The sequence below is a fragment of the Hakea prostrata genome, chromosome 11 (genome assembly GCF_041222555.1).
Source record: "Hakea prostrata isolate BN-2017 chromosome 11, UWA_Hpros_2, whole genome shotgun sequence".
NCBI classification, from domain to species: domain Eukaryota; kingdom Viridiplantae; phylum Streptophyta; class Magnoliopsida; order Proteales; family Proteaceae; genus Hakea; species Hakea prostrata.
Genome location: NC_142610.1, coordinates 24,982,947 through 25,010,300, shown reverse-complemented (window position 1 = coordinate 25,010,300; position 27,354 = coordinate 24,982,947). Strand labels below are relative to the sequence as shown.

General features: G+C 42.1%; 1 protein-coding gene across 6 annotated transcripts in view; it reads left to right on the top strand.

Moving 5' to 3' along the window:
- LOC149001072 (chaperone protein dnaJ 15-like) overlaps nt 1-27,354 on the top strand; it is a 45,731-nt gene that overhangs the window by 13,174 nt on the left and 5,203 nt on the right. For all 6 annotated transcript variants that reach the window (XR_016170757.1, XR_016170754.1, XR_016170755.1 and 3 more), the window contains exons 2-6: nt 14,593-14,716; nt 18,716-18,798; nt 18,897-19,008; nt 19,088-19,192; nt 19,329-19,379. Coding sequence is in view for 1 of the 6 variants with exons in the window: in XM_089140266.1 (XP_088996392.1) it covers nt 14,593-14,716; nt 18,716-18,798; nt 18,897-19,008; nt 19,088-19,192; nt 19,329-19,379 (475 nt within the window). In the remaining 5 variants the exon portion in view is untranslated. The remainder of the gene's footprint in view (nt 1-14,592; nt 14,717-18,715; nt 18,799-18,896; nt 19,009-19,087; nt 19,193-19,328; nt 19,380-27,354) is intronic.

Here is a 27,354-nt window from a genome sequence, read left to right as displayed (position 1 = left end):
CTAGGTATTCGTAGGATTCAAGATGTTAATGCTGCTGCTTTACTTAAACTCATTTGGAAAATCATCACCAAGGATAATTCTATTTGGGTCAATTGGGTTCACTCATACCTTCTCAAATCCAACTCTTTCTGGACTGTCTCTAGCCCCTCCTATCCTACTTGGACTTGGAGGAAGCTCCTCCTTCTTCGTCCTCGGGCTCTTTCCGCCATCACCACCCACATCTCCTCTGGCTCCTCCACCTCTTTCTGGCAAGATCCATGGCATCCGATGGGTGTTCTCCTCTCGATCTTTCCCCCCCGCACAGTCTATGAAACCCGAATTCCCAAATCCACCTTGGTCTCGGAGTTTATCTCCAATGGTTCTTGGGTTGCGTCCCCGCATCGTAGTCTCACACAAGTTTGGAGTTCCCTCCCCCCATTTACCCCCTCCTTCATGATACTATCACTTGGTCCCCCACTACCAAATCATTTACCTCAGCTTCGGCCTGGAACCTCCTTCGCTCACCCTCCCCTGCCCCCCCATGGCCTCCCCTAGTATGGTTTAAAGGCCACATTCCTAGACATTCTCTAACTCTTTGGAGAGCCTTAAACCTAGCCCTACCAACTCAGTCTTTCCTTATTTCCCGCCACATCCCTGTGAACCCAAAGTGTATCCTTTGTTGGAATGGTATTGAGGACACTGAGCATCTGTTCTTTTCTTGCCCTTTATCTAGTGCCCTGTGGAGGAAAGCCCTGAGTTATATTTGGCTCCGTTCTCGTCACTCATTTGGGTTTACCAAAGACTGGTCTTGGATTCTGAGCAATTTCGCAGGTTCCTCTATTTGTGATCGTATTGGCAAGCTCGTCTTTGGTGCTACAGTCCACCATCTATGGTGGGAGCGTAATCTCAGGCGCTGGAACTCCAAATCCCGCTCTATTGATGCCATTTGGAATGCTATTTATTTTGATGTTTCAGCTAGGATTTCTTCCTCTCCCCTCCCCTCGGTTGTTGATTCCCCAAGGAACAGGCTTATTGTTGTCTCCTGGGGGATCAACTCCCAAATCTCCACCGCTAGTTGACTCTAGCTTGTGCTTTTGTATTGTTTTGTCTCTTTAATAGATTATTTATTCATCCAAAAAAAAAAACAACCAAGGGGTGGGGAATAGAGATAAGCCTAGAAGAAACATCAAAGTGGATAGTGTTCCAAATAGAGTCTAGAGAGCGGGATTTGGGAGTCCAATGCCTGAGATTATGCACCCACCACAAATGGTGGAACATGGTACAAAAGACAAGCTTACCAATCCGGTCACAAATAGAGGTACCTAAAAAGTTACTCAAAACCCAAGACCAATCACGATCAAACCCAAATGAGCGATGGGAGCGGGGCCAAATATAAGCAATGGCTTTTCTTCAGAGAGAGCTAGAGAAAGGGCAAGAGAAGAACAGAGGCTCTAGGTCCTCAGTACCATTCCAACAAAGGATACAGTTGGGGTTGGCAGGGATGTGGTGACTAATAAGGAAAGTCTGGGTGAGAAGAGCTAAGTTTAGGGCTCTCTAGAGGGTGAGGGAGTGGCAGGGAATATGACCCTTAAACCAAACTAGGGAGGGCCAAAGGGGATGGGGAGAAGGGGAGTGGAAAAGGTTCCATGCAGAAGAGTTGGTGAAGGATTTGGTGGTAAACGGGAGTCAGACTGAGGCATTATGAGGTAAAGATAAAATGGGGGGGGGGGGGGAAAGAGTTCCATACTTGTGTGAGACTAAGGTGGGGGAGAGGGCCTTAGGAACCGTTATTAATGAAGGCAGAGAGGGGGTAGTTTTGGGTAATGTGGGTTTCAAAGATAGTGCGGGGGGAGAAGAGGGTAAGGAGAATACCCATTGGATGCCATAGATCGAGCCAAAAGGAAGTAGAGGAACCTGAAGAAACATGGGTGGTAATGGTAGGGAGAGCTCGCGGTCTATGGAGGAGAAGTTTCCTCTAGATCCAGGAAGGGTTAGAAGGGATGGGTATTGTCCATAAAGAATCAGATTTGAGAAGGGAAGAGTGGTCCTAGTTGACCCAAATGGAGTTTTATTTTGAAACAATTTTCCAGATGAGTTTGAGAAGGGCGGCAGAGTTGACTTCTTGGATCCAACGGATTCCTAGGCCCCCCTCAGATTTGGGCCGACAAATGTTAGACCAACTGATGGGGCGAAGAAAGCACGAGGATTCTTGGCCCTTCCAATGAAAGGCTCAGAAGAGAGATTCCATTGCTGAAGAAACAGACTTGGGAATCGGGAAAATGCCATACCAATAGAGGTAGGAGGATTGGAGGACAAACCGGATGAGCTCCACCCTACCAGCAAAGGAGAGGACCTTGCTTTTCCATAAATGAAGATTCTTACGAATGTGATCAAGCATAAGGGAGCAATGGTGACGAGAAAGCCTACCAAGGATGAGCGGAAGACCGAGGTAGACAACAGGAAAGGAGTCAGGCTTAAACCAAGAGAGGTTCAAGAGGTTGGAGCGCAGAGGGTTAGACACCCCATAAGGAAAAGAGTAGATTTGTTAAGATTAACCTTGAGACCAAAGAGGGAATCAAAGGAGAGGGTTGAGAGGATGGAGGAGATAGAACTATGGTTAGCTTTAGAGAAGATTATGAGATCATTAGCAAAAGCGAGATGGGTGAGATTGAGGGATTTGCACTTAGGGATGGGGGAAATTAGGAGCTGATTAGTTTTGGATTGGAGGAGACGAGAGAGAACCTCAAGAGCCTAGGAGAATAAGTAAGGGGAGAGGGGGCAACCTTGATGGATGCAGACACCGGAGGGGAAGAATTCAGTAGAGGAACCATTGGTGATAATGGAGAAGTATGGAGTGGAGATACAAACTTCAATCCAATGAATAAAAGATGGAGGGAACCTCATGGCAGAAAAAACATAATTGATAAAATCTCAGCGAATGGAGTTGAAGGCTTTGTGGAGATCAACTTTGAGGAGAGCGGCATGGGAGTGGGAAGACCTCTTAACCCCCTGACAATCTCTGCACAAAGAAGAATATTACCCATAATACTTTGACCCGAGATGAAAGCGGTTTGCTTAGCATTGACCAGATTGGGCTTGACCTTCTTGAGACGATTCGCTAGGATTTTGGAAATGAATTTGTAGAGGAGGTTGCAAAGGGAGATGGAACGAAAATCTTAGAGGAGGAAGCTCCGGGGTTTTTAGGGATGAGACAAAGAAAGGTTTGATTGTCGGAAGAAAGCTGGGAAGGATTGAGGAAGAAACTGCGAATAACACGCACAAGGTCATCCTCAATAAGATCCCAAGCACTAGAGAATAAACCCATACTAAACCCATATGGGCTTGGAGCACGATTGGATTTATGGGAACGAATGGCCAAAAGGATCTCCTCAGGAGAAGGAATGGAATGCGGAGGGGCTAGGGATTGGGGATTAATGAATTTATTGAGGAGATTAAGAGGGAGAGGGGGATGAACCGGGAGAGATGGAGGGGAGAGAAGATTTGAGAAATAGGAAACAACTTCAGCTTTAATGCCAGAACAGAGATCCAAGAACCATTACTAGAAAGAAGAACATGGATGGAGTTGTGATTGTGGTGAGCTTTAAGGGATCGGTGAAAGAAGGTAGAATTGGAGTCGCCAAGCTGAAGCCATTTGATTTTGGCTTTCTAGCGAAGGAAATTTTCTTCAAGGGAGATGAGAGAAGAGGGCTCTGAGGAGAGAGACTTCGCACTTTCTGCAAGAGAGGGGTTGAGGGGATCATTTTAGAGGAGGGATTGGATCCTCTGAAGGTTGGAGCGGCTATTAGAGACTCTGGAGGAAATGTTCCTGAAAGTGGAAGAATTCCAAAGACGGAGAGCATCCTTAGTGTTCCTAAGCCGGCGGGCAAAAGTAATGAGAGGAAGGGAGTGGCGATAAACATGCTTCTCCCACGTCTCTTTGATAGTGGAGAGGAAGGAGGGATTAAAGGTCCACACATCAAAGAATTTGAAGGGCTTTGGACCAAAGGAAGAGAAGGGGGAAAAGATGAACTAGACAAGGAGAGTGATCAGAGAGACTAGCATGAGAGAAAGAGGCATGGGAGGCGGGAAAAGGAGAGAGCCAAGAGTGGTTGACAAGGAATTGGTCAAGTTTTGAGGCAATTCTAGCCTTACCAATTCGAAGGTTATGCTACGAAAGTAGGTGGCCCGACCACCAGAGATCAGTAAGACTAGAGTCATCAATACAAGAATTGAAATCATCAACAAGATTAAGGGAGCTACCACCAACTCACTTGTGAGAGTAGCAGGCAATATTAAAATCACCACCAACTCCCCAAGGTTGGTCCTCAATGGAAGAAGAGATAGATCAAAGAGACTCCCACAATGGGGCACGCTCAGAAGCCCGATTAAAACGATAAACAATAGTAAGAAAGAAAGTGGTAGAGGAATTGGTAGGGGAGATGATGAGATGCATGAATTGGGGGGAAGAATCAAGGAGAGAGACATTGAGATTTGAAGGGTCCCAAAGAACCCAGATGCGGCCATTAGGGGTATGGGAAGAGTTGGAAAGGAAAGACCAAGAGGGGGTGATAAGAACCCACGAATTGAATGCAAAACTAATATTATTTAATTGATAGAATAGCGAAGAACAATGATAAACTAGTTACAATGGTGCCAGTCACCCCCACAGCACATTGCTGCCCCTCAACCTACGGCTGCCCAAATACTCACATAAAAAATCCTTTTTTACTACTCACATTTTACCCCTATTTATAACCCCTAATCATGGAAGAAAATTCGATCGAAATGGTAGAAATTTCCATCAAAATGCCTGCAAAAATTCAAATCGAAATGAAATGTAGTAGTAGGCACGAAATGTATCCATACGAGTCGATAAGAGTCGATATTTCGGCCGATACCATATCGGGCCGAAACGATACTTCTACAGGTTATAAAATACCAAAATCGAGTCATTTTCGACATTTCGACGCTGTTTCGACATTTCGAGCGATAATGCCCTCTGCATTTCGACCTCATTTTGAAATATTTTCTGATTTCTCTTGCTTTCATCCCATTCTACACCTAATTTCTAGTATTCCATTTCCTTCAAACACTTGATTTGCTTCTCCATTTGTGCATTTTCTCAAATCTTGCAAGGTGAGTAACCAACTTCCTCATTTTTTGATTTTTGTTTTATTTGTGCCTTAAATCATGTTAGATTGCTTCCAAATTTATATATGTTTACTTTAGAGTGTTGATCTATGAATTGGTAGTGTCAAAATCATTTTTTGATTCTTCCTACTATTTTTTTATTTTTCTGTTATTAAAAATTATTTACTAAATTATGTATATTGTTAAAAATGTATATGTATAGTACATGTATAAGCTTCAAATGAATGTATGTGAGAGTTGAAACACCATATTGCTGTGATGGTGTTGAATTAATTTTTTTCTTTTGTTAATTATGTAATTTTACTGTATTTAATATATATATTTAAATAATTAAAAAAATATATTTAAATATTAAAAAAAATAATTAATTTATGTTTTAAATTTAAAAATAAGAGAGTATTAGTGGAAGCATGTATGCAATTTTTTGAGCATGTTGTGGATATTTTTAAGATAGTTAGTGTGTATTTTATATATTTTAAAATTATTTATATATTAAAAAATACTTATATAGTTATAAATATATATATTTTTTAATTTAAAAATAGGAGGTTATTATTAGAAGCATGTATGCCATTTTTGGAGCATATTGTGGAGCTTTTCAAGATACTTAGTGTGTGTTTCTTGTATCAGGCACTCTATTTTAAAGATGTCAGACATAGCTTGGGATCATGGGAGGCCACTAACAGCTGATAAGAGGAAGAGCGCGTGTAATTACTGCAAGAAACAAATAGGAGGAGGTGGGGCCACTAGATTGAAGGTGCATCTAGCTGGTGGCAACAGGGATGTAACATGGTGCCCAAAGGTGCCCGTAGAGGTCAAGAGGGCAATGGCCTCATATATTAGTGGTGGAAACCAAAAGAGGAAAGAGAAGAGAACACGGAGGGATGAGTTCGAGGATGCCTGCTTAGATGACCTTCCAGATCCTGAGGGTTATGGTAGGGATGAGCCAGGAGACAGTGACCCTGATCCAGAGGCCGATCAGCTGAGGAGGGCGATGATGATGAGTAGGAGCAACAGAGGATTGATGACATCAGGAGGCAACAGAGGGGTCTGGGTTGTGGGTCCTTTAGAGAGCCGTAGGGGTATGGGAGGCACAGATGGCTCCCAAGTCCCTATGAGGAGGTCTCCGAGTGTGAGGCAGGAGGCTCCTATCCCACGGGTCCCTACAAGGGGTCAAGCTTCCTTAGCACATCCTAGGGACAGACCACCACCACCACCACCACCACCAGCACTACGTGAGAGTTAAGGGGGGGGGGAGGGACGACCACCAAGATTCACAGGAGAGAGTCAGTTCACCCACGCGACACAGGATTTAGACCATACTGGAGCTGCATCTCGAGGCAAAAATGTTTCCTCTACATATTCGAGGAAGGGGAATGGGAGACAGCACGGCTGGAGCATAGAGGACACGCCATCATATGGGTCCTACCGTCCATCCGATGCCAAGAGCTTGGTGGGATTTATGAGATCGATGAGCATTGATGATGCTAGAGACTCCTCCACCTCCAGAGGATCGGGATGGCATAGGCCTGCAGAGTCCTCATATGATACTGCTGTGGAGAGTATTGATTCTACCGAGTCGACTTATGGTTATGGTCCTTATGGACCATATGGTGTCCCTCCTGGCTATCAGATTCAGGGTCAGGCTAGTCAGCCACGACTGGAGCCTTATGGTTATGGAGCGGCCTATGGAGCTTACGGTGTCCCTCCCACTGTCGATTATCGGAGTTAGCCACTGGGGCCTTATCAGTATCCTTATCCTTCTCCTAGTCCTGAGAGCCAAAGTGCTCTTTCATTTGTTGAGCAGATCTTCCACACTATTCCACAGCCACAAGGCCCACCACCACCAGTTCCTTTGGAGATTCACAACTTCCCACCATTAGGGAATCTTATGCATGTGGATGAGGCCACATACAAAGGTGCAGTTCTTGACTATGTCCAAAACTATATGGGGTGGGGGCAAACATCATGGGAGTTGTATTGTCATTTGTATGGGGTGCAGACGGAAGAGGGAGACCTTGAGGCTTGAATAGAATAGACTTGTAAGTAATAACATTCCAGCTTCTTCTCTGATTAATGTACTATATACTTGGAATGTTGGATGTTACATTTTCAGTAGTTTTTTAGTAAACTAGTAATTTTATAGTGTTTATTATGCTTGAAATAGATAGTATGCAAAAATCCAAATCAATTTGAGTGCATTTGAGGCTCGAAATTGAGTTTTCAAGAATCAGGAAAAAAGTATCCAGTTTCGGTCGAAATTTCGACCGAAACCTCAAAATTTCGACCGAAACCTCAAAATTTCGACATTTTCCAAGGTCGAAATGTTCATTTCGATCGAATTTTTTACCTTGCCTCTAATCAACCTTAATCTCCTAAAATCTCTCTCATTCAGTAGTAAATATTCTGCAATATTCTGGCTTGTCCACAAATCCCTCTTATTTAGTAGTAAATATTTTGCAATATTCTGCAAATCATTCACAATATCCTGCCTGTCCCTAAATCCCTCTTACTTAGTAGTAAATATTCTGCAAATCATTCACAATATTCTGCAACTTCCTTCTTAGGACCAGATCTGATTTCTTTCACTAATTGTTGTTCGTCAGATATTTAGTAAATCATTCCTCTCCCAATATAGCATAATAATGTGATCCCAGGGCTCTATCACTACCGGCCCCTCGGAAATCACCTTGTCCTTAAGGTGATGGAAAATTGGAAGCTTGGTCTTTACATGTTTGCCACACAACCATGCTAGTTCGACATTCTGCACAACATACCTCCTTGAGAACCAATAACCACATAACTCCAAGCAACCCAAATGAAGAAAAACCTTGGAAATTTCAGCTGAATTAAAGAGTACACTAGGAATAGCCATTGGAATTGACTTCAGCGGAACAACAATAACATATGGACCCATATAAAGCACAACTCCTGCTCCCTTGAGTTTCGTGTCAATATATGAATTAAGGACTTGCAGCGGATTAGCAGCACTGGTTGCCATACTGTCATTTGCAGCAATTTCCCCTTTGGCCTCTTTTTCACCCTCTTTTAAAATCTCTACCAATGCTTCATCATTATGGTTACTATTTGCAAATCTGTCACCCCTTGTTTGGATGGCTCCGAAATTTTTCAAAGCATTCTCTGTGATTTCAGCCTTTGCTACTTTTCTTTGTTCCTTTATTAATGGTTCATACATTGTGATGCCATTAACTTACTCAAACCTGGTATTTTCTGCTTCTCTCGCCCCTTCAGTCACTTGCTCAACACTAAAATCCAATTTCAGGGCTTCCTTGAAGGTTGACCAATTGAAGTTCGACTAGTTCTTCTGGTAAAGCCATGCTAACGCCTCTCCTTCTAAATGTTGTAGTGCCACTATCAATCTATGTTCATCATCGATCTGGTGTTCCCAACAGAATAACAAAACTTCAAGAAGCCATTCCTGCACATCCCCTTCCCCGAAAAACATGGATAATCCAGTTTCCATTGCTTCCAGTGGATCAAAACGTGCTCTGATACCAATTTGATAAGAACCCACGAATCGAATGCAAAACTAATATTATTTAATTGATAGAATAGCGAAGAACAATGATAAACTGGGTTACAATAGTGCCATCACCCCCACAATACATTGCTGCCCTTCAACCTAGGACTGCCCAAACACTCACATAAAAAAAAATCCTTTTTTACTACTCACGTCTTACCCCTATTTATAACCCCTAATCAACCTTAATCTCCCAAAATCTTTCTCATTCAGTAGTAAATATTCTGCTTGTCCCCAAATCCCTCTTATTCAGTAGTAAATATTTTGCAATATTCTGCAAATCATTCACAATATCTTGCCTGTCCCCAAATCTCTCTTATTTAGTAGTAAATATTCTGCAAATCATTCACAATATTCTGCAACCTCTTTTTTAGGACCAGATCTGATTTCTTCACTAACTGTTGTTTGCCAGATATTCAGCAAATCATTCCTCTCCCAGTATAGCATAATAATGTGATCCCAGGGCTCTATCAGGGGGCTATGGACCGAGCAATTTGATGGGAATTTTCAATTTGGACATGGGTTTCAAAAAGAGCACAAAGGGGAGCTTAAGAATCTTTAAGGAAATTTCTAACATCCCCTTGTTTAGCAATGGAGTTTATTCCTCTAACATTCCAAAAAATAAAATCAGACATAATAATTAACGGGGGGGGCAACAAACTAGAAACTAGTGTTGGGACCAATGGGGGCGGGGGCGGGAGCGGGAGCGGGAGGGGAGGCATTTAATTGAGTTGAGCAAGGAGAGGAAGTCTCACACAAGGGGGAATCCCAAGGGGAAGGGGTTTCAAATATATTTGGGTCGATGGTGGATACCGAGTTGGGTGGTGAGTGGCGGGTCAATATGATGATAGGTTAAGGGATCTAGACAAATGTGGACCGAGTTGTTCAAGGGTTGAACTGGGCTAGTGGTTTTGCTTTTAGTAGGTACTGAGGATGTAGAGGGGCTGTTACAGTGAGGTGAACTGGGTTGGGGTCCAGAAAGGTTGAAGTGGTGGGTCAATATAATGATTGGTCAAGGGATCTAGAAGGGATTTGTTTGTTAAGGAGAAATGGGTAGATGATGTCGGTTTGAAATGTTGATGGTGGGTCCCAGCTGTTGGAGAGAGGGAGTGGGTAATAGGGGATAAGTATTAGCGTTAAGGGAGGAGGAGATGGGTGTTGGGGTTTCAAGAGGATAACAGAGAGGTTATAGGAGGTGCTGGGCAGCAGAGGGTCAGGGCTTTCAATGCTCAGGTTATCACCATTCGGGGGTAATGTCCTGTGGTCAAGGGGGTGAGTACCAAAATACCTGTATGGACCGGTCGAAAACTTCAGAACCAGTAGCAACGAGAGTAGGAGCGATATTCGTAGCTTCTTCAACGGCTTCAACATCAGAGTAGCCTGTATCCACTGGCTTCATAGAGTGGTCACCTATCAGATGGTCTGACAAAGGTTGAGACGGGATGCAGAAAATCAGGTACTGTTTTGATCTTATTTCTTCCTCTTCTTTGCCAGTAAGTATTGGCTACTGCGGGAACTTCTTGATAGATGTAACGGGAACTGTAATTTTTTCTAGAACATCGATCGTATTCATTTTTATGGGAGCACCGGCGGTGCACCCCCCGCCGCCCATCGCTCCCGGATGGACCCCCCCCTTTCGGGCCCTACCCTCCTTCTCCGTCTCTCTGATTCTTTTTTCCTCGTCGTATTCTCTCTCCCCCCCTTCCCCGTGGTTTGTCTCTCTTTGGTTTTTTCTTCTTCGTTTCTCTCTCTCTCCTCCCTGGTTGTCCTCCCGTGGCCTCCCTCCTCCCTCCCCTCCCCCTTCTTCTTCGTTGTCCCTCTTCGCTGCCTCCGGTTTCCGTCCCTCGGTCCTCGTCCCGTGCCTCTTTCCGGTTCTCGTTCCCCCCCTCCCTTCTTTCTTCTTTGCTCTTTTTCTGTTCTTCTCTTGGTGCTGCTTTGTCTCCCTCTTCTTTGGTGTCTCCCTCTCCCTTGGGTCCGCTCCCTCTCGCCCTGGTTGGGGTTTCGCCCGCTCTCTCTCCCGTTTGGTCGTTTGCGCTGTCGGGTTGCCTGCCCTGCGTCTCTCTTTCTTCTGCCCCTCTTCCTTCCTCCCCTCCGGGTCCTTCCGTTCCTTCCTGTCCGTTTCTCCCGGCTCTCCCCTTGGTCTCCCTGTGGCTCTCCGTCCCTCTCCTCTTTCGTCTGTGCCCGTGCGTCGCCTTTGTCCCTCCTTGGCTCCTTTCGGGTCCGTTGCTTTTGTCCTCTCCGGTGGTCCTCTTCCCCCTCCCCTCTCCCGGTTGTTCGGTCTCTGCCCTTCCTCGTCGTTGTGGCTCCTCCTCTCTGCTCCTTCTGTCTTCTCCCGCTGCCCTTCGGCTCCCTCTTTCCCTCCGTGTCCGCCCCGTCCCTCTCCCTTTCTTGCTCCTGCCCGTTCTCTTCGTTCCGTCCGCTTCTTCGTTCTGCTCTGTCTCTTTTGTTGTCTGTCCTTGGTTTTGTCCGCTCGTTGCTTGTGCTCTCTTGGTTTCTTTTTCTGGTGTCCTCTTTCCTTCCTGGTTTCTCGTCTTCCTTCCTTGTCGGGGGTGGTCCGTCCGCCCCTGTTTTGTCCTCGCTTTGTTGGTCGCTCGGTCCTCCCGTTTCCCTCTTTGGTCTCTTTGGTCTGTTCCCGTTCCCTCTTCCCCGCTCTTTTCGTTCTTGCCTTGGTCTTCGTCTCGTTGCTGCTTGTTCTCCCTGCCTTTTCCTTTCTTCCTGTCCTTTGTCCCCTTGCTTTGTTGGTTGTGTCTCTTGGCTTCTCTGCTTGGGGCTGGGGGTTGGTGGGTCTTTGGTCTGGGCCTTGCGGTTGTTGTTCCGCTTCTCTCGTTTGGTTGCGTTGGTGCTTCTGGTGTGTGTCTGTCTGGGTGTCTCTGTCTTCGGTGCTCTTGTTGGGGTTTGGGTTCTGGCGGTGTTGCGGTTCCCCTGCCTGGTCCCCGTGGTGGTGGGTGTTGGGGGGTCTCCTTTGTGGCGGGTGGTGTGGTTGGCTGTTGTGGTGCTTCCCCTCCGGGGGTTCTTGGGGGCTCTCTCCGTTCCCTTGTTGCGCGGTGGGCTCCGCCTCGGTTTGTTTCTGTCTTCGGGCTCCTTTGGTCGTGGTTCGCCGTTCGCCCCTCTCGTTTCGTGTCCCTTTGGTGCGGCTTGGGGGCTTCGGTCTTGCTGGGGTTTTCTCCTCGTTCCTCGGGTCTGTTTCGGGGTCCTTCGGTTTGCCGGAGTCCGTTTGCTTTTCCTGTCTCGCTCTTCTCGGTCGCGTTCTCTTCCCGGTTGTGCTCGGGGGCGCATCTCTGTCCTCCGGTCCCGCTTCGTTTCCCGGGGCCCTGTCCCTCCTCCCCCTTCGGGTCTTTGGCCTCCTCTGCCGGGGGTCGGTTGGTGCTGGTTTCGGGCGGAATTTCTTTGATCTTCAGGGAGAGAAAGGCTTGCAGAAACTGTAGAGCTTGTGTGGCGAAGTGAGGCGAGAGAGCAGCCATTTGAATCGTGGCCAAAAATGGAACAGAGATCACACCAAGAGGGGATCCAATCGTAAACGATTACTTAATTGTATTTTAGACCGTTGTCATCGGAGATGGTGAGGAACAAAGGGAGAGCCTTGGAGGTAGGAAAATCCACGCAAATTCTCGCGTATGAGAGGCGAGACATGTTGAGTGTTTTTGCATAAGTGCGGAGAGGTTTGCCAATTGCAGAGCCTATTCGACTTAGAGAATCAGAATTTCAAAACTCCAACGGGAAACCCGGAAGATTTATCCACAGGGGAAGAGTGCTGAAGTCGACCTTGCGGAGAGGCAGCGAAGGGGTCCAGGGTTTGAGGAATAATGGGGATATTCCCACAAACCAAGGGGAGCCCTCAAGAGCACGGGATCTGCAGTCAGGGGAGGCAAAATTGAGCAAGAAAATGCCTGAATCGATAAGGTTATTACCCAGAATTCCTTAAGCTTTCCATTGCTTAGTGAGGGAGGATTTAAGGATACCAAAGGGAGAAGTAGGGCCAAGGAATTGGCTGGGGATAGCTGAGTTCCAACAGCGAATCCCACAGGCAGTTGAAGCAGATGGGCAGTGAACAGAGGGGTTGGGGCTATCAGAGGTGGAAGGTATGAAAGTGAGGTCTAGATCTGAAAGGTTAGAATGCTGGGAGGCGAAGAGAGATTTCCAAGGTTTTTCAGGGGAAGAGGAGGTGGCAGGGCCGGAGGAGTAAGTAGAGGGGGGTTGGTGGGTAAGGGGGTGAGGAGAGTTGTCAGTGGAGAGGGTGTCGGAGGTAATAGGGGTAGCCATGGGAGTTACTGAAGGTCAGGCGAGTTCATCCAGTTGACGAACAGCTAGATACAAAATCATCTCTTTTTACAAAACATGGATTAGAAAATGTTTAGAAGCTAAGCTTTTGAATTAGCTTCTTAGTTTCATTTATGGTGAGTTTATATCCTTTTAGATTACTTACCTCTCTAGACATTTTGCCATGTCTTATGGCAATCTTTCTTGGTCCTAAGGCTGCTTGGAATTCATCAACTCACAACCAGCCATCCCTAGCAATATGTCATGCACCTGTTGTTTCCCTGAGAACCTCTAAGCAACCTTCTTTATACGAACCATCATGTTGTCCCATGTCATATTGGAGTCCCATTGAAGATCCCACTTCTCTTGTTTGATCACTTCACATCTATCAGTAAATGGAATCAGGGAGTCTTCTTTTGATCTCCACCACCTTATCTTGGGGAAAATAAGCTTATCTATCCTACACTTCTTCTTAGTGGGGCACATCTTGAAGACCAACATTCCATGTCAAGTCGTTAGCACTCCCCAGGAATAACCTTAGAGTTCTTGCAGAACAGTCTGTTGGACCTTCTAGTTAAGAAGAAATCTATTTGGTTGGTGAGATGTCCACTTTTATAGGTAACGGATGCTCCTCTCTCCTTTTCATAAAGGAGTTCCCAATGGATTGATCAATATCTTGTGAAGTCTATTTGATACTCGCTCCTCATTTCTGTCTCCGAACCCATAGCCTCTATGATCTCTGATCTCTCCAACATGACCCTTCAAATCATCCCTATAATAATCTTTCTTCCAGACCAGTGCCTCTCACTTATCCATTCATGTGTTCCCAAAATTGTACCTTACTACTCTCATCCAACCCTCCTTGGAGCGTGTAGGCTCTGTTGCGCTAATTATATTGACCAGCGCTTTCTCTAACACAAGGTGGATATAATCCTATGTTCAACTCTATTGAACCACCACATGATCCTTAAGATCTTTGAGTGCTTCCTGTATCCACTTTGCCTCTATTACTTGCTTCTCTGGAATACCAAAGTTAAAAGTCATACATGACCTTAGCTCCATTAACTTTTCCATCTTGTGGCTATGTTGATCCTTCTTCTTCTCATAATATCCATCAACACTAGACTCTTTGCCCTTGAGATTCGACATTCCAAAAAGCTAATCTAGTCCTGCTCTTTAGGACTAGGTTTTTAACTCATGCATGCTGGGAAACCTTGTAACTGGTATGCACAGATTGGTACCACTAACATGTTTACTGCTCAACTATTGATTGCAACGAGTTTTCCTTTATAATTAAGAAACAGTGTAAGCTCTGCAGTCAGCACATTTGGAATTAAGAACAGATGTAATCTGCAGTCAGCAAATGAACAATTTGTGGACATTTACGAGGTAATTGTACTCATCTGATCACTTAGTGGCATAGGGTATAACCGGAAAAAGAATCTTCGTGGCCTAAGAAAATGTACAATCACAGGATAATGCCCCCTAACAGCTTTTGCATGAGATGGTGTTATTGACACTTGACAGTTTTACAAAATGCTACAATCCTTTCTAAAGGGTGTTTTTTCATGTTTCTGATCCCATCTTTTGTAGTTTCAATTTTTTTTTTCATGTCTTATGAGAAACATACGAGAATGTGATTGCTTTCTTGAAATCCTGAGCAGGTATCATCCTGACAAAAATGGCAGCAATCCAGAGGCTTCAGAACTTTTCAAGGAGGTTGCATATTCCTACAGTATCTTGTCAGATCCAGAAAAGAGAAGGCAGTATGATAGTGCTGGGTTCGAGGTGGATATATTGTACCTTCTGATCTTCTTTCCTTTCCTCTATCCACCAAAGAATATTCTATGGTCCACATATGAGACTTGGTTCAGAATGAACAAGGACCTTATGGTTGAATGTTAGAGTAGTTATAAAGTACATCTAAGGACCAATAGATCTACATGGGTGTAGATATGTGTTGGGATACAGCTCCTATAACTTGGATTCACAACCTAGAATTTGGGAATCTAGAACCCTGTATGTAGGTTTTCATTTTCTGGCTTTAATGGTCTTTGTTTTGGGTTTACTCTAAATTGTGCCAGTCAGACCATGAGATTAGGAAGGTGTTAGTCACCTTGGTCCATCGGAAAGAAATCAGCTCTCCAGCATTAGCAAGTTGTAAATACAAACTTCCACCCCTAGCACACCGCCTCCTATGCTTACCACTCACCTACGCTCTTGCGGCATGCCCTACAAACGAAGGTTACAAATGCTCTTAGATTTCCACTCTGCTTTTCACTTGGAAAGTTAGTATATGAAGTGTAAATCAATCTAATTTAAATGGGGAAGGTGACATTCTTACCTACATTTGGTCACGCTACACATGACTATTTCTCTTGAAATTTCATCTTTCTACTTCAAATTTTCAATAACGAATCTCCATCTCTCTAAATTATCTTTTGCTCAACTGAATAAACCATTTATCCAGAACTTTGAGGTTACTACCCCAAAAAAAAGAAGAAAAAAAGGGACATGGATCCAAGATAGGCTAAGACAATAGTAGAAATAAGGTAAACAATTTCAATTTCTTGATAAAAATCTGTCTATTCACTATTCCATGAAATCAATCCAAAATTGAAATATAAATTGTCACACCCCACCCAGTCGGATCCGGTCATATCCGAATACGCGTGGGGGTGATACACAACAAGATCTAGGTTCAGTGACAAATCCATACAAAACATGATATAGCATAATTAAATGGACAAGAATAAATCAAGTTCAAGTAATAAATTATCAAATCTGAAATAATGATTACAATCATCCATTACTTCAAATCAAAAGAGTATAACATCAGAGTTTTGAAAAGAAAAGAGAGTAATTTTCATCGCAGCGGAAAACTAAACTAGACTAGTTCTCTAATGGAATCCACACTGAGATTAAGCTCTATGTGCGTCCACTTCTTCTTCAGTCGCTCCTTCAAGAAGATATGTCGGCACCGAATCCTCCATTTGGAAAGGGTCCTCATAACCTATAGTATAATCTACTAGAGTAAGACATATAAAAAGGAATGAGTTCCACAGAACTCAGTGAGGTCAACTCAACATCATATCATACATTCATTCACAAGATTCCATACTACACAATAACATGAATATCGATAATGTAATTAATGATAATGATATGATGTATGAATGATTATGATATTATGCTCCTAATTCAAAGAGTAAGACATAAAAAGGAACGAGTTCCACAGAACTCAGTGAGGTCAACTCAACATCATATCATACATTCATTCACAAGATTCCACACTACACATATAACATGAATATCGATAATGTAATTAATGATAATGATATGATATATGAATGATTATGATATTATGCTCCTAACTCTATCATGAAGTCTCTCTAGTAGACACACATTAAGTCATACACCAGTCTTCTTTGGGTGGTCTCAGTCACTCTTTCCTCACGGCACTCAAGCACGTCTGTTGGGTTCTCCGCGGTTGTTGTGTAAAGTCCTGCCAAGCCATGGTTGGGTATTAGGTCACCACTCTCTCACATCACCATTGGTATAAGATCTGGCGTGTGTCAAGGATAATCCTAAGCCCAATGCAAAGTCATACGGTCTCGTACTACATATGGTCCGAATACTTCCCCTCACGCCTAGTGCTCTGTTGGTTCAATATCTTCCCACCTATGAATAGAATCCTCAACGGGAGGCATCTGTTGGATCCCATTCCTTAACCCAGTGGTCATCTACATATAATTGACATGATGATCTCCATGTCCTCTCACGGGTTGGTTACCGGTCTTGAGCACCCACGAGCCCTTATCTATTATATGCAACCCTACCTCTCTATGATGATAGTGGGCTTGCTTAGCACACATGACCTAGCCACTAACATCACAGGTTAACCGGCTTCAATACCCTTGCTGAAAGGGTAGTAGCACTCATGAGATCATCTAACCAAACACTTCTAGACATGCCCTAGGTATGTCAATCAGTAACCAAGGAAAGCGCCAAGGGCACCATATGAATGCGTCCCATACCACATCCTCTGGTATCCTATGGCAGAAATGCCAAAGGGGCATTCCCCATTTCCCAATCACAACCTAAACAATCACATAAAGTCACTGAGCAATGGGCGAATCCACAACCCTAGTAAGCAACATAAAATAAAAGGAGTAATTTAATTCGACATCATCCATATATTTTCATATCAATAATTTAGGATTCAACAAGAAAAACTCAATCCATTCAATCTCATCCATCTCATACATTCTCATATCACCATTTAAAGATATTGAAAAATAGAAGACATAATCATAAGATAATACCAAAGCAAGTCAAGATATCAATAATAAAAACTAATTAACATAATCAAACATGCAAGATAAGGTTAAGTATATTCCTCACCTTTTACTTTGATCCTTTCTCCAAAGTTTAGTAATTCCTTCCCACAAGTTGGTAACTAAAGATATATAAAGCTATTCATGCAAGAGCTTTAACAAAATAAAAATAGGAGTTGATTTTTGGGTTTAAAAGGATATCCGAAAATCTTCCCACGAAAATCCAAATCCTTACCACTACTTTTCAAAAGGGTAGTTCTCAACCTTACTAGTGAATGGTTTCTAATTCGCCACCAATTCGAAGTCTATGTCGAAACAAAACATTGGGAAAGTCTAAGTGGCAGCAAAAGGATCCTATGGTTACCTTCAATTTGATCTAATTTGACCCAGATAAAAAAACCCCAAATTTGGCTCTCCTAAATCACTCGTGGGTGACCCGGAGAGTCAAAATGAGTCAACCTTAGCAAGGGATCGCATCATTGCTCTCATACTCAAGGGAAACATTAATACAAGAAAATAAAGGCATCCAAAGAACCTAACATGCTTCCCTTTCAAGATCTCCACGAAAGAAGAGAAGATAAAACTCCCACCAACTATAATTGAAGAGAAGGGTTTAAGAATTCTCACTTCCTTCAACGTTCCCGCAATGATTAGAGTCGCAGAGCACCTTTGATTGGATGAGAAATACTCTTCTCCTTCCTTTCTCCTCTTCCCAAAGCCTCCGCCTCGTGCTAGCCTCCAAAAATGTGTTTACGAATGAGTTATAACTTAAAATAGGGCTTAAAAACCCAAAATTCCAATTTTGCCCCTAAACAGAAAATGGAGTGGGGGGTTGGTTCACCCAACTGGCCCAACTTACCGTCCATGGTTGGACCCCCAAACGGACTCCGAATTCGGTGATTTTTGGCTCGTTGGAAAGGTTTTTTGATGGTCTTCGATTTGATATATTATTCGCGTCAATCGGATTCTCCATCACCGATCTACGGATGTTTCAAAATCACCATTTTTACACCATCGTGATTAATCTTATCTCTTCACTTAAACTCTAGGAAAGTTTTTGAGTCATCACAAGGGTCATCCACCAACATTGGTTCCATTTCCAATCTTTTGGGCTCGACTTGAATGGCCCACAGTAGTCGCCGACTCGAGGCCCGGGTTCTCGGTCTTGAAACCACGGGTTAAAGGGGTAGAAATCCGGGGGATTTCACATAAATCAATACCAAATTTCAGATTCATTCTTGCCTGGAAAAGATACATGTCTAAAACTTTAGGCAGCACCCACAAATGAGCAAAAGTTTGAGGAAACAAAGATGAGAATTTATTCTGCCCAGCCCCTTTCCTGGATAGTTGTTCTATAAGTTTCTTCTCCCCCCCCCCTTCCTCTTTTAGTTCTGTAATTTCATTTTAAGAGTTTGAAGCTTCTAATGTTTTTGGTTCCTGATCTATCTAGGCTCTTGAAGCTGATGGAACGGATATGGAGATTGATTTATCCAACCTGGGAACTGTCAATACAATGTTTGCAGCACTGTTTAGGTGACATTTAGTTGAACACTGGAACCACCTACCCTGCATTGGATTTTAGATCTAGTTCTGCTTCTTTGTTTACACTGATGCTCTCTTTGTGTTTTCAGCAAGTTGGGTGTCCCAATTAAGACCACAATATCTGCTAATGTTCTAGAAGAGGCTTTAAATGGCACGGTTACAGTCAGACCGCTTCCTGTTGGAACGTCAGTGAGTGGAAAGGTGCTTATCTTCCTTACTTGAAACACATCTAGTTGCATTTCAGGGTTCTTCTCTTTTTCTTGTTCATTTTTCAATGCAGGTTGAAAAACAATGTGCTCACTTCTTTGGTGTAACAATCAATGAGCAACAAGCTCAGGCAGGGATAGTAATTAGAGTTACATCAGCTGCTCAAAGTAAATTTAAGGTGTGCTTGACTTTTGTTGATTGTCCCCTGTTTACCTAATATTGTGAATCCGTGATCTGCCTTCTTTTTCTCTAATGATTTTATTGACAGAACTTTTCTTTCAACAACTTAGAACTGAAGTATTTTATTGCTGCAGCTACTGTATTTTGAGCAAGATTCCAATGGTGGTTATGGGTTGGCTTTACAGGTGTGTTTAAGTTAATTTTTTTTTCTTGCTTGATGCGGTAAATTCCCTGTATAAGCAGGATATACCTCCTTGATCCCTATAGATATTACTTATTCTGTAGCATGCATGGGTTTTCATTTGGATATTTGTTCACCTATAACGTGTCAGATAAAAGAAATGCTTGTTTTGTTTATTAAGGTAATGCTTTGGCTTGTGGAGTGTCTTTTCTTATATTGACTCAGTTGTACAGACTCTGGGGGATTTAGTTTTTAAGATTCCCTAAACACAAATTTACTGAATTTCGTTTCTTATTATGGTAACTCAGTCAGGGTGACATAGTTCTTAAATTTTGACGTAGGTGACAAGTGGGGTTTAATGCCAAAGGTGACCAGTTGCTTTATGTATCAAATTTGTTCGAACCCAGAACACGAATAAGATATACCCAGAATATGGAAAACTTGCCTGGAAATTTCTCTCTACTGTGAGAATATGAATCTGTATGGTTTAGGCAGTTTAAATTTTGAAAAGTGAAAAACTGAACCAGATAGTAATCAACCGAAATATGGGTTTACTAGTTTCTATTTGGTTGAGTTGACAACCAGTTTACATGCAGCTTATAGTGCTACTAGTGGAATAGATAATGAAGACAAACTCAGCTTTTCAGGTCCTATGTATTCCTGTGCTTCCTCATTGTTTCTTTGTCTTCCCCACTCATCATGTCTCCCATGTTTGATGAAAAATAGGATAAGGCTTCCTACAAGGGCAGCACAAGAAGAACTATATGTGCACTAGTACCAACAAGGGTTCGGAAAATATTAATCATTAATATGGGGGCCCATATGGTGCTCAATTGATCACAATTGGAGAGAAAAATGTTAGTGTGGTTCCCACTGTTTATCATGTGAGGAGGGCATAAAGGAATCTCTACGAAGGCAGGGCAACAATCTTTTCCTTCAATGAAAAACCATCTAATGGGGGACAGAGTAGAGAGACGGATTAAGAAGATATGGGGAAGAAGGGGAAATCTCAGAAGAATCAGTCTTGAAGAAGGGGAGGAAGGAGAAGAAGACTCATATGACGAAGAAGAGAAGAGGGGGCTGCAAATGCCCAATGCTAAACCTTAAAGTGTCCTTTTCTTTTTCTTCTAAAGTCTTCTTTTTATTGCAATGTAAGGGCCCATTTATAGCTTGGCTAAATCTTTTTATAAAAAATAGGAACTTACTAGACTAAAAATAGAAACTAATATCCTAGTAGCTACTAGCTAGTGATAATAGAATCTTATAAATATAGAAACAAATTAAAATTAGAAACTACTAGGTTTATATTTCAGCCACATGCTTAAATAACTAAAATAGAAACTAAACTAAGGTCCTAAATCTCCCAAGAATAAAATCTGATCTTAGGCCCCACAAAATCCTTTATAAATGTTCCCAATATGCCAAATAATGGGCTGTGATACTGTTCACGTGAACAGTATTTTTGCCTTCCAAAAGACCATCTGAACTGAATAGCCTGGCTTGAGCTGGCCTGGTCCCTTGATGGTTCACTTGGTTGTCCTGCATTGCCATCATATTTTCACCTATCCTTTTCCTTTTCTGACATTTGTCTCCCATTTTCCCCCTTCTCCACTCTCACTTGATAAACAAACCATTTGTTAGATTTCAGGTAGGGTTTTGTGAATCATTTTAACATCCTACCATTTTCAATCCATTTCTAACTTATGTATAATATAGAAGCATCTTATTTATTTATAATTCAAGTGTAGTGCAACAACTTTTTCTTATAAATGAATCATCATTTTATTAATTTACCTGATTGATGCAGGGGGTAGTATATGAGTGAGAGGTACCAGTTTTTAATTGGTTTAGAAGCACAGGTTTTGTGGTGCAAAACCGATTGGGGAAGAGAACCTATGAAATCAAAACCAGATCATTTGTTCGTGGTGCTGTTCAGTTGGATCATAAATGTTAGGTCCCAGTTGCGGTCCCTAGTTCTTTTGATTTGCTAAATCTGAACCAAATCACTCCCATATCCTGTGGCACCCAAGGTCCTTGGTTTAACAGGGCCATAACCCCTCAAATGACTCTTTGTGGATTTTATACTGGATCAGAATCACTCCCAAGTCAGCTCTAATGCACTACTTTATCCTTCCTGGAACATCCTCGTCTCTGCAGCACTCGGTTTATTTATGCAACTCTTCTTAACTGCCTCATATTGCTCGCCACACATCATAACTGGTAGTATGAGAGTCTGATAAATACATGGATCACGCAATGCACCAGATACAGCTCTTCATTTCAGCCATTCTAAGTTGATCTTCTGAGTAATGCCATCCTCTATGGCATCTCTTTATTTATGACAGAGACCAAATATCTAAATTAATTACTTCGAGAAATATCCTCTCATTGATTTTCACCTCCTCATCCATCCTAATGTGACTTAAGTTGCACAACATATGCTTTGTCTTAATTCTACTTATCTCAAGACCTTTTGATTCCAATGTTGACCTCTATGCTCCAACTTGGCATTAATTCTTGCTTTTATATCATTCAACAAAACTGTATTACCTACAAAAACCACAAAGCAGCTGCCTTATCTTGTATGCATCTCTGGTTAAGTCATCCATGATAAGCATGAACAACAACAACTTTTAGGCTGATTCTTGACAAAACCAAACTTGTGGGTTCGCTCCATGGACCCATAGAATCTTACTCTAGCTACCATTGCCAGCATAGATATTTTTGATAATGCCCTCATATTTACAGGACACCCTTCTTTTCTCAAATATTCCAGCTTAACTCTCTAGGAGTAGGGACTCTGTCATAGGTTTTTTTCTTATTCTGGTCAATAAAGATCATTTTGAGGTACCTCTTGCCTTCTCTATATCTTCACATCAATCTAGTAAGCAAGAAAATAGCTTCCACTCTATGGGAATTTTCCTGACATGAACCAACCTAGTTCTCTGAAATAGTAGTTTCCTTTCTTAGATGGGTTTAAAACACCTTCTCCAATAAGTTCACCATATGATTAATTAGTTTTATGCCTCTAGAGTTATTGTAGCTCTTTGTAGATCTTGACCCGTTGTTTCTCTTCCATTCGTTTGACATCAAAATATAAACCAGGTCTAGGACTAAAACGTAATTTGGTAATTTTCCTAGACTTAGGGTTTGTCCAGGAAATTCCAGCAAACAGGGGGAAGGTTTTAGGGTTTCTTAGCCCTCAGATGATTTAGAGCCTGCTGAATCTGAATCCTATTGTAATATGAATTCCAGATTTGAAATTTGAATTCAAAGGTCAATTAGGGTTCTGGTTAGCATTGGGAGGGGGGGTAGACATGCTGCCCTGCAGTTCAGACTTGATGTTGACACTCATCTGCAATTCAGAAGTTGTTTCAAAGAAGTAGGGGCTGTGGTATAGGTGTCTTAGGGTTTTCTGAAAATTTTCAAAATTCTGCAGATTCACTTGAAGAAGATGAAGTGCAGGAATTTTTAAAATCCAAAAAACAGGGTTGTTTTAAAGAACTAACGGTAGGGATGATGCCTAGAGGGTTATGCGATCCTAAAGGAGGGAGAAAGGAATTAAACAGAGCGGGGGTTGGGGCTTCCTAATGGAAATGGGATATGGGTGCTGTGGGGAAGGAGGGGAAGGGAAGATTGCTGGTGGCTGGGGGAAGCTAGGGAGGGGTTTTGGGAATGCCATGAGGTGAGGCGGAGGAGTTAAGGGAGTTGTGGGACTGGGGCCTAGGGGATGCTTACTGATTTGTTGCAGCAGCAAGGCAGGGGGCTTGGGGAGGTTGCGCAAGGCAGGGGAGGGTTTACTAGGGTTGTGTGGACCAAGAAGAGGGGTCGGAAGGTGTCACACCCCATCCAACGGTATTGGGCCCTCCTTGACAACCCGTGGGTGTGATCCACAGCCACAAGATCAAGTTTCACTATCAGTAATAACTAATGATTAATAAATGAAGCACAATCCTATAATCAAGAACAAGAAAAAGAACTAATTAATAATAATAAAAAGGTTTCAAAATCTCAAAATGAATACCAAGAATATCTGAAATAAGAATATGCGAGCGGAAGCAAAATAAAAATGGTCTCATTATTGTTTAAAACCCTCTTTAAGCATTTTATGGGTTTTCTCTTCCAGTTGTTCTATGAAAGGAGTCATAAATCCCTCTTTCATCCATTTATCCCAACGACGAACAACCAAGGTCCTATTATTGTTAATGGGTGCCGTAAGAACACTCCAGACATCCACATGAAGCTTCATGCTCATCGTAACCAGTTCACACTAGCGTCTCTAGTAAATCTTCAATGGGGTTCTCCCATAGATACGGGGCTTCTTCTGTACCTACATAACCATTTGAGGAAAAAGAAGGAAAAATCCACAAGGAATGAGTTATAAATAACTTAATAAGACAACAATCACATACGTACCATATTAACATAAATATAAGGGAATGAAATGATGCAATGACATGCTAAGTATGCATCTAATGAATCTAACTATGCAAGTCTCTATCTAGACAAACATGTATTAAGATATACACCAGCCCTCCTCTCGGTAGGTCTCGTCACTTTGATCCCTCACAGATTGGCTACCTCTGTTAGGATATCGGGTAAGGGGTATGGTCCACATCAGCCACCATGGCTGGGGTATAGGTCCACACTCTCTCACCACAACCATGGGTCTGAGTATTGGCACATGTCGCGGATTCTAAAACCCAATGCAATGTCATACAACAACACATTACATGTGGACCAAATACCTATCCTCATATGTAGTGCCCTGTTGGTCCAATATCCTTTTCCACCTAGGAATGCTAATCCTCAAGGATTGGTTGCTTTTGTTGGACAACATTCCCTAACCCTATGATCATCCACATATGTTAGGGCGGATGCCTCTTATGTCTCATCACGACACCTAAGCTGTCTTTTGGACGCCCATTAGCCCAACCCTCAACATATGCAATCCTACCACTGCATGATAACAGTGGGCTTGTCTCCTCACGAATTGGTTACCTCTGCTGGACGCCCACAGGACCCAACCACTGCCATCACGGGTCACTCGGCTTCAATACCCCTGCCAAAAGGGTAGTATCATATAATGGGTAATCTAACCATGCATCTAGACTTCCTAGTCATGAAAGACAACAACTAAGGAAAGTGTAATAAGCACCAAGGACAATGGTCCATACCACAGTCCCTGATGTTCAAGGATAAGGATACTGATTCAGGTATTCCCTAAGTCATAATCACACCAATCATCATCTCACATCTTACACTAAAGTATAACACAATAATTATCATTCATGAGTCACAATAAATAATTAATCATGCATGAAAAATAATTACAACATAATAAAGGATTATAAACATGCTTAGAATAATCAACAGATGAGCACATCAAGCAATCCAACATAATATGTAATTGTGTCCTTACCTGAGTTAGCGGAAAAATACGGATAAACTTCCTAGATCTTCATAGTCAAACATTCTAATAGATCCTAATAAAACCTAAAGTTATGTTCATGAAGTTACATTTAGGTTTAGGAATTAAACGGAGCACAATTAACATCGAAACAAATTCTGTGAACCAACCGATCACTTGGGCCGGTTGTTTGAGCTGGCTGGTTCAAGCGACTTCCTTAAGCAACCGCCAGGTCTTCTGATGGAATTCCAAGTCCGAAATTCAGACATCTGATCACCCATCTTTGATAGATTTTTGGGATGATCCTAGGCCTAAATCACATTCCTGAGACACTACACAAGCCTCTTCAACCACGAGGAAACAAAAAACTAACCACAACATGGATCTAGAAATTTATATATCTTATTGAAAGTATCCGCCGTTAAAATAGATATGTGATTTATTCTCCCACGTGATTTGATCGAAAACGAAAGAAAATAATTATTTCCCACCTCCAATCTTCTTCTAGTAGAGATTTGTAAGAAAAACCACTCTCTAAAGAGAAGAAAATTAATAGAATAAGAAAGTAGTTAGTTACATCCTTTTAGAATCCAAAAGTCAACAAAGCTTCCTCGAGATTCTCCGTGAAAAGGGGTCTTCCTCTCCAACACGTGCTCTGACCTTGCAGTCGTCCCCAACAATCAAAAGCATTAAAATAATGCAAAAATAGGGTTTAAGGGGCTTTAAATAGGGTACTAAGGGCAAAACAGGCATTTCTGGCTTTACAAATCCAATCAGCAGCCAAGGGTGGTGGTTGCTTGGTCAATCGACCGCCCCAAGAAATCGACCCAAGCAACTATCTCTAGTACTTTTTAGTACTTGGGCATTTTGCACTCCCGCTTGATCTCTAAGACTGTTACAAGCTTAAACATCATAAAGAAGGCTCTTACCTTGCTCATTGACATTTTCTAACTTTGACTCTCTTGCACTGGATATCCACCTGCCCAAACCATTTGAGTTCCGAGTGGATCTTCTTCTAGTTCCAAATAAGGCAATTTATTCACCATCTTCAGCTAAATCCATAGGTTCTGGGGCTAAAACATAGGCTTCAATTCGGATGGCCCACAACTTCTTTCGACTAGAGTTTCGGGTCTTTGGACTTGTAATTTAGGTTTCGGGTTAGGATCACGGGGGTTATTACAGAAGGGGTTGTGGACAAGGGGGGAAGGCAGGGATGGGCTACTATACTTACATGATTGCTTAGAGATTGAATGCTTGACTGTTGGAAGATGAATGCTTGCTGGAAATTGATTGAAGACTTGAACGCTTGAAAACTAGAAGCTCAAAAAACAACTGCAGGGTCCCCCTCTTAGGAACCCTACCACTTCTTGGCAAATACTCAATTCGTCAATCAACCAAGCTGAAAATAACATTACATGAAGAGGCTATTTATAGCCTGAAAATAAAAGACTCTGACTCCAATCTTAACTGATAGATAATATAAGGAATCTTATCTTATCTAATTACCAAATAGGAATCTTTCAAAAAACAACTGAAACTCAAATAAAAGACTTTGACTCCAACTGAAACATAAAGCAATTCTAACTTAAACTGGACCCCACAAAATTCTGTAAAAACTAAAATGAAAGTAAAAAATAAAATAAGGGCTAAAATGCCCATAATACTCCCCAACTAGGGGTTTGGCCAAGCTATGAAGGCTTCTTAAATCCATCTTGGGGCCCCCACTTGAGCTTTAGGCGAAGGAGGTCCTTGTGTTCACATCACATTTTCTTTATATACCTGCCATAATCTTGTTGAACAACTTGGTTAACCAAAATAAACCACACAATTTGTGCTTTTCCTCAATTCTGTTGGTATCTTGTCCTGACTTGGGCTCTTTGCCTACTTTCCATCTTTCATAATGCTTCTTTTGCTTCAGAGTTTAGACAGCCTAACTTTGCAATTTTCCATCTTATGGCGTCAAAGTGAATAATGCAGTCTCTTGTGGTTGTATTACTTAAAAAGTCTTCATTAAGTAGGTTGTAAAAATACTTTGACCGCCTTATTTTAATGTCCTCATCCTTTTATGTACTCCACCATCCTCGTTTTTAATACATATGTAACATTTTCAAAGTATCTGGACTTCCTCTCTTATTTCTGCTATCTGATAGCTTTTCTCCCGTCCTGTTATGGAGACAATATAATCCTAACTCCACATGTGTGAGCTACAAATAACTGGTCAAGTTCTTATTATATTTGTCTAATACTAGAAAATTTTCAAATGCATTCACAAGTGGTTTTTGTTATTTCCTGAAATAATTTAAATATAGAAGAAAAAATTAAGGGTCAAGGCTAAATTATCACTTTTTCTTTTATGATTTTAAAATTTTTAAACAATTTATGAGTTATTAATTTTGATTGATGTGGTAAGTATTCAGGAATTACCTTTCTTTCTTCCTTAAAGTTTTTTATTTTTTTTATTTTTTAAATAAAATATTCAATGGATTTTTGGAGTTGGGAGCATGCTTATTAAAGCGGCAAAGCGACCAAAGCGATTGGGGCTCCATCTTGGCGATTAGGCGACTAAGCG